The 8,415-nt window shown below is 32.2% G+C and overlaps 1 protein-coding gene across 1 annotated transcript; it reads right to left on the reverse strand.

The window, feature by feature from the left end:
- Positions 1-1,997: 1,997 nt before the first annotated feature.
- On the reverse strand, positions 1,998-5,224 carry LOC108459695 (microtubule-associated protein 70-5-like). Its single transcript, XM_017759095.2, has 10 exons — positions 4,828-5,224; positions 4,628-4,713; positions 4,482-4,547; positions 4,238-4,408; positions 4,000-4,170; positions 3,759-3,914; positions 3,506-3,652; positions 3,159-3,230; positions 2,548-3,075; positions 1,998-2,450 (listed from the first exon to the last, which is right to left on the reverse strand). Exons 1-10 carry the CDS (start codon positions 4,931-4,933, stop codon positions 2,295-2,297), a joined length of 1,659 nt encoding a protein of 552 aa, XP_017614584.1. The 5' UTR covers positions 4,934-5,224; the 3' UTR covers positions 1,998-2,294.
- Between the last annotated feature and the right edge of the window lie 3,191 nt (positions 5,225-8,415).

The following is an 8,415-nucleotide window of genomic DNA, read 5'->3' on the forward strand; positions in this document are numbered from 1 at the left end:
AGTAAATTTACCTATCATTCCATACATTTTCATTAGAGTACAAAAACATACAAAATACTATCACTTAACTACTTTAACATTCAATATCCATCGTCAAGCATAGTTCAAAATTATATCAACAAATTGTTTTCCTATTATATGCCATATAAGCCAAGTGATATAAAATCTACCAAAAAAGAGTCCTCGAGATAGTGTGATTTTCTTCAAGTGATCCGATCTCTCGTCTACAAAATGTGATCTACAAGGCAAAAAAAAATCACAGGTAAACTTTCCTAAGCTTAGTAAGGTTGTTGATAAACAATAAACCTTATCAAATATAATATAATTCAACTAACACGATATAGAGCAGTAATTCCTGTAAATCATGATTCACTATAGGTGAGAATTCATCAATAAAATAGCTATAATAAATCATATTTATTTTCACACCGTCTCACATAGATTTCAACACAACTGAAGGAACAACAATAAAGCCAAAGATTGTCACTAATCATTTAACAAACCGTAAGCTCGTATGAACCAACCCATCCAGCACACCTTATGCTTAAGCCAATCAATCCAGCACACTATATGCAATATATCGAATTAGTCTGCAACACATGTAGGACCTCGATATATCCAGTAAACACTATAATCTCCTGTAATTCATCTCATCAACTTTCATCACTTCATAATTTCCATAACAATGTATTTATATGGTTCACCAATCCATTTTTATAATCAAATAAATATCAAATAAACTAATGTACATCAATTAAACCGAACTAATTTATAGAACTGATTTGCAGTAACAACTTAGAGTAGCTCAGTCAATGATCGACTTGTGTCAATTTATTATTTTCATTTTCAATTACACACATCAATGTAATCCAACATTATGCAATTAGGTTCATATAATACATTTGAAAATATACTAAATTAAATCGTACGAACTTACTAGACTAAACTACAGTAACGACAAAGTATAAGGGCTATTTGGTAATTTTTTATTTTCCTCGATTTTTCACTCATTCTTGATCTAAAATAATAATTTCATTAAATTCACTAATTCCAAAAATTAAATTAAATCATTTTGTGCAATTAAGTCATTTTTGACATTTTTACGAAATTACTCCTAATATTTTACTTTTATACAATTTAGTCTCTAAACTCAAAACATGCAATTTAACCATTTTTATTCAAATTTCAGCTTATCCGAATATCCAAGTGCATTTCCACAGCCTATTTTTGCAATTATTTCCCATCAAGTCCTTGTAATTTTATCACTTTAACATTTTAGTCCTTAAACATTAAAATTACTAAAAATTACTTTACAAAATAGTCTTATTTATCACAACAAGATAAGAACCGACCATCCACCAAACTAGAGAGGACGATGATAAAATACATCCCTAAAATCACTTGCATAAGTAAGATTAAAAAACGTGCTACAATAGTAAACAAAACAAAAACTTCTAAAAATAAGTATTTATTAAACAGTGGAAAACAAAAAGAAAAAAAAAACATACAAAATTTAAGACAACATGAGTCCAAACTGACTCGTGAAATTATTTATTATTCTTAAATATTCTCAAAACATAAATAGATTAAGAAACTAACGAAGTGACGCCCACTTATCACGAGAAACTACAAGAGGTTGGTGGAATTTCAACGACAACAAACATTATCATCTATCCATCGCAACTTATGAAAACTAACAAAAATACCCATAAAAAAGAGAAGAAACATAGTGAATAATAAAAAATAAAAAATAAAAAGTAGGAGAGAGAAAATGACTGGCTATACCCAACTCAAAAATTAGCACTACCACTAAACAAAACAAAAAAGAAAAAATTAACGAATTAGAGGGAAAAAAAAACTAGGGTTTGGGATTCACACTAGTTATTTATTGTTGATTATAAAATCGAATTAGAAACGAGATGGGGAATCCAATTGGATAATTATAAAAGTGGAGATGAGGGCTACCAGAAAGAACTGTCCAAATCCCTATTTCTGAGTTAAGGAAAGAAAAGAAACCTGGGGAATAATATTTATGTCAACCTCAAGCATTACAAAACACAATTGGAACTACATCATCATCATCGTCATCATCCTAGGCCTAGCTAGGATGTTATAATTCATCAACAAATCTCCAACCCTTTTTCTTTTACAATTACCATTACAAACCCAATTTTCATCATTCACAACCAACTTTATTGTAACTAAGCTAATTTTCATCCAAAAAACAACATTATAAGTCACTATTTACACTCACAATCATATCCAACCAATCAAATGAATTCCACTGCCAATCTTCAAGACCTTCTAGAGTTATTGTTTTTCACCTTTTTGGTATCCTCCATTTTGGGTGATCCATTCTTCTTTTCTTTAACAAGTTGTGCTTCTTTCTTCACTCGTTTAGATTCCATTTCCATGGCTCTTGAGAATGCTTCAACCTTCTTCATCAGCATCTGTAAAACAATTACATCATTCAGTAACACATACATACATACATACATACATACATACGTACGTACATAAAGAAGGAAATAATTACAAACGCTTCACCTTTATTTCTTCATCTTTAGCATTCAAGCTACTATTCTTAGCCTCACAAAACTTCCTTAGATTAATGACCTCTTTCTGAAGCCTATCATACAAAAACCCTGAAACCATATCTTCAGCATTCCCTCTGTTTTCATTCTCTTCATTGTTTTTCTTTTCAGTCTGTTCATTGACCTTATTTTCAGCATTTTCCTTTTCACTACTATCAGCAACCTTACACCTAGACGCCCACAAATTTTTTCTCACCATATTTTCTTCTGATACTGGCCTTCTTCTTAAGATGCTACCTTGTCTTATTCTGGTATTGGCTGTTTCAGTTTCTACACTTGGCCGCTGCAGTAGAGTGGCACTGATGGTAGAAGCCCTTGGTTGAGAGGTAGACCTCTTCCTTGGTCCACTGCTGCCTGTTAAAAGCCCTAATATATTGCTGGACTTGTCTGGTTTTGGGGACCCATAAGATGCATTAACTGACAAAGTTGATACGTGTTTTAAGCCATCTTCCAATATTTTGAGCCTTAGCTTGAATTTCTCCTGTACCATATTTACATTGAGCTTGAGAAAATACTGTCTGCATTAATATTCAAGTCAAATTTAATTAAACTGTCAAATTTCACCTTAAGCTGTGCTTCTGCCTTTGCTGTTCTCTCTGACACAGCTAGTTTGTCCTTCAATCTTTGCATCTCTGCCTATAAATACAGAAATTTAGTTCCAAATAAAACATAAAAAAATTTATGTTTGAGGGTAGCAGTTGTCTGGTTCGTAATCCTTATATTTATGATCATGCATTTTTTTAAGTTGCAGTTAAAGTGAAGAGGAAATTTATCTCCATTCACTTGCATTTGTTAGCTTATTAAGGGTATGTTTACTGTTTAGTACTGCTTTTCACCGTTCAAAAGCACTTTTAAACCAGAATAGCAATGCTAAAGTAGCCCTAAATACGCTGAGAATTTCCAAGAATTACCTGAAGCAGCCTTCTGTCTTCCAGCCATTGCTTGACAGGCATTACCTTGTCATTCTCATCCTTCCACTCATTGGCCACCACGGTCGCTACACGGTTGGCCGAGACTTTAACTCGTGCAAGCTCCCTCTCGAGCGTCCTCTTTTCTTCCTGAATTAATTGACTCATTACAGTTAATACCTATATGAACAACATACGACCATAGTTCATGTAGAAAAGATGACGATCAGCATGTAAGCATGGAATGGAACATCACATTAAGTTGCGAAATTTGTCTCTGATAGTCCCGGATAGAGTTAGCAGCAGCTCCTCCAGCCAAAATCGCCTCTTCGAGTTCTTGAATAGTTTGGCTTAGCTTTTCAACCTCTAAGACCTTTTGGCGATTGGTTTTCTCAAGGATTTTGTGCTCCTCCTGCATTAAGACACAATTTTCATTGGTTAAAAAAGGTCTTGAATCCCTTAATAGTAACCGACTGCAGTAAGAGCCTCAAACTTGCCTGACAAATCTCAATCTGTCTCCTTAACTCAAAGTTCTGGTTTTGAACCTCCTCAACTATTAAAGCCCTTTCTAAAGCACTTCGCAAAATCTTCTCTGCTTCGAGCAGAGCCGACTCTTTCGACTTAGTAAGACGTTCCAACGCCCGCTTATCCTCATGTAGCATTGCAATCTGTAAGTAGAGTGTTAGTCTATCAGGAGCAACAAAGCAGAAAACAAGGCCACAACCCTGTGCCTACCTCATTCTTATACATTTTTATCTCTGCCTCAAGAGGAGCAATGACGGATTCGATAGAAACATCATCATCATCCTTTTGGTTTGCATGCACCCTTCTAAGAGTTGCTTCTGCAGCAAATTGTGCAGCCATTGCATCTTTCTTCTCATTCGTCAGTTTCTTGATTTCGAGGTTCTACATGGCATAGGATTAATTCAGCACCATTACTTAAACATTATAAGTACAGAACTAGGGGCTAGCACCTAACCTTATGTTGAAGGATATTCTCAGTGACCCTATGTTTCTCATCCAACTTTTGAACTTCACCCTGGAGCTGAAAATAAGAAAAAGAAATGAATAGTTTCAGAACAATTACAGTACTCAAACTACAGCATATATTCTTAATTTCAGTACCTCATGTATGGCCTTATCCTTCAGTGCTTCAGTTGCTCTCAAAGCTTTGATTTCAGCCTGGGCAGCTCCTAACTCCCTGTCCCTTTCTGGAATAATATTAAGTAACATAGCATGACAAGTAGTGTTACATAAATTGTGAGTGTTGTTCATCCTTCTCTTACAGATCTAATAATCCATTAACATGTTTCAGTATTAAGTACCTTTGAGTTGGTTCTGCAATCGGGTGAGCTCTAACACAACAGGGTTAGGATGAAGGTGAGCAAAAGAGCTCTCATTGCCTCCAAATGATTCCTCAGGACACACCATTTCAGTTTTGTGTTTATGTTTCAGGCACTTGATAATGCACCCAACTATAAGACCAGCACACCAACAACAACAACAGAGGACTTGGGGTTGTCTTGTTAGGGAATAATATATAGAAATAATTATATATATATATATACACACACACAAGAGGATTTAGTTAGAGAAAGGGAGAGAGTCCATCCCTTGAAGGAATTGACCGCAAAGAGAGGAAAGCTTCCCTTAATCTTAAGCAAATGTCGCAAGCCACTGAAAATTGTTAAAGCCGGCCAAGCCGGTTCAATTGTTTCATTGTTTTAAAATGTAACACTCAATTTCATTCTTCTTATAGTCATTATCATGACAATGATTCCAGCTTTTAACTTCCTTTCTCTTAATCATAGACCATCCATTTGATTTATGATTCATTATCATAAATATGACCACTTTACTTTTCTTTACTTTTCTTTTTATTCTATTCATATTCATTTTCTTATAAATATAATAATACTAATTACCACTTAACCTAATCATATACTTTCCAAAAATCAAAATTTATTTATATAACAAATACTGTATTAGCTGGTGCCATTTGCTGCAAACTTAGTGTATGACAGATAAATCTAAAAAGAACTGAGTCAATAATCGAAAATTTAATTTATCTTTATTCTAATCATGTTTATGATTTGCAATGCTTTGCTCGGTTGTCATTCTTTTCCACACTCTATGTTTAGCTATATTGGATAAAAGTTGTCTAGGAATCAAATTCGAAATTGATGTCAGCTGAAAGTAAGCAGAAGTATTATTTTCTGAACCCTTTCAAAACGGGGTTTCTTTTAATATTTGCTATTGATTTATGTTGGAGCAAACAAAAAAAGAAGTAGAGATATAGAAAAGAGGGGAGTTGTTGAGATATATGACATGATCCTCCTTCGGTTGATGGAAATGTCCTCCTCTGGAAAAAATGGATTCCTTAGGCGCTAAATATTGCTGAAACCAAGGTGTTGTTCTTTTGTTTGTATTAGTGGAAGGCACTCAAACACACTGTTTGAATTGAGACCAAGTTAATAAGGTGTTGATGACCCTTCTTTCTTTCTTTTTTATGCAGATAATGACCCTTATCTGAAACTCATAAAAAATAATCTATTGATTTAATATCTATTATATTATTCATCTTTTGGTTTATTAATTATTTCAGTAGTTTTAAAACTTGTTGTTAATAAATTTATCGAATGCGAAAAATTAATTACTGAGCTCGTTACTTTTGTGGATGCATTCAGAAACGAAAAAGATATAAAACTCATCTTTGCTTAAAAGTGTGATTGGAGATAGGGTATTTGATATGTAAAGAAAAATAAAGGAGGAGAGGTCCAGCTGGTATAAGGGTTAACGCGGATAAGCCAATTTGGACATAGGTAGGCGACAAAGGGAAGACTTCAAACTCTACCAAGCCAATCCCCCACCAACAACCGATAAACCTTGCTTAAGGTTAAGGGGTTTTTGATGTTAATCATAGCTTAATTGAAATCTCCATTAATCTTAATTTGAAAGCGATGTTAATTGCGATCACGTCTTTTTCTGTTTCTGTTAGGTTTAAGTTAAGAGTTGGTAAATTATATTGTATGATAGCTCTTGTCGTTTGGGTTGAGAGAGGCCCATTACTATTGATTACAATTTATAGCTTCAACATTTAGCCCGTTTCAAGTTTAGTGGCCCATGCCAATTCCCATCATTAACAATCCATTTTTATGGGCCGACTCTCATGGCTTTAGGAAAAAAAAATGTTAGGATGGAGTATTTTGAGTTTATCTTGACTTTTAATTTAGGATAAACTATAAAAATAGTCATTTTTGTTTGTCTCATATTATATTTTAGTTACTTATATTTGAAATGTTACGTTTTAGTCACTTACGTTATCGTTTTATTACAAAGTGGTTACTTTACTGTTGTAACTTCATTACTTCCCTAACGGCAGTCCTACGTGGTAGTCCAAATGATTTTTAAATGCTAATTGAGATGTCCAGTTGCTAGGATGAAAATAATTTTTTAATTAAATAAATTTAATTTTGACTATCATGTAGAACATCTAAGTTGGCATTTAAACCCTATTTGGACTGTCATTAGAGACATAACGGAATTAATAGTAGAGTGAGTACTTCGTAACAAAACAATAACATAAGTAACTAAAACGTAACATTTTAAACATAAATAACTAAAATATAACCTGAAAAAACAAAAATGATTATTTTTATAATTTACCCTTTAATTTATACACAAACAATACATTGTAAATTGACATGAATTGTGATACAAATTGTTCCTCACCTAGTATGACATGCTCTGAATGAGAATTCATGTAGTGGAGTGGAATAGTTGTGAAATGCTTATTTTGTTTTGCCTTTATGGGCCAGGTCATATTGAGGTTGGGTCTTAATAAAAATCTAAGTTTGTCTAAATTTTTATTCAAGCATGGTCCGTCCTGTATTATTTTTTATTTTATTTTTAATATAAAAATAAAAATAAAATGTATAAAAATATTAAAATATTAAAATAAATATTTCCCAACAAATTGAAAATAAATTTAAAAATATTTATACTTAAATAACACTAAGATAGGTGTAACTTAACAAGCAAATGTCTCTAAAATAATAGTAAAAGTAACAATAAAAACAAGAAGTATATACAATATCCAAACAATAACAACAAAATAGTAGTAACAAAACAGTGAGAAAATAGTAGTAAAATAGTTGGAAAACAACAGCAAAACAACAGTTTTTTTTTTGCAAATTCAAGTCAGGCCTGGGCCAAAAAACCTTACTCGAGGTTTAATCCATTTTCTAAACGAGCCTTTTTTTTTTGCCCATGCCTGTTTTTTGAGCCTATATTTTTATTTAAACCCTCCTATTTTTTAGACCAGCCTTCAGGTCAGACCACCATCTAGTTTTACCCATCTTTTAAAATTATTAATTTATGTCTTATTATATAATTTTTAATGTATAAAATAAATGGTGAATATGTTATATATTTTATATATCAGAACAAGGCAGTGGCAAAGCTAGGCTCAGGAGCCTGGTTTACTTAAAATGAAAATTTTTAATTTAGGTTTATTTATAATTTATAAAATTTGAAATTAGTAATAGTAAAATTACACTTTAATTTTTTAAATATTATAAAATTTTGATTTAATTTTTAAAATTATAAAGATAAAAACTATTAAAATGATAAAATTATATTTTTATTGTCGTAAAATATATAATTTAATTTTGATACCAATTATTTTTTAACTTTCAAAAAAAAAAGCATAAAAATGTAATTATCCTCCTCCACGTTCCACAAAAGTTACCTTTTATTTGGAATGGGGGATTAGGCAATATAGAATAGTAAAGAATATACCAAAACCAAGGGCTTCCAGTTTTTTCTTCTCTCAACATCTAATCTATATTCTAAATAACTCATAACTATGTTGCAGAAATGATAAGAAAAAGCAATATGTATGCCTTTCCTTT

The sequence above is a fragment of the Gossypium arboreum genome, chromosome 6, assembly GCF_025698485.1.
Source record: "Gossypium arboreum isolate Shixiya-1 chromosome 6, ASM2569848v2, whole genome shotgun sequence".
Taxonomy (NCBI): Eukaryota; Viridiplantae; Streptophyta; class Magnoliopsida; order Malvales; family Malvaceae; genus Gossypium; species Gossypium arboreum.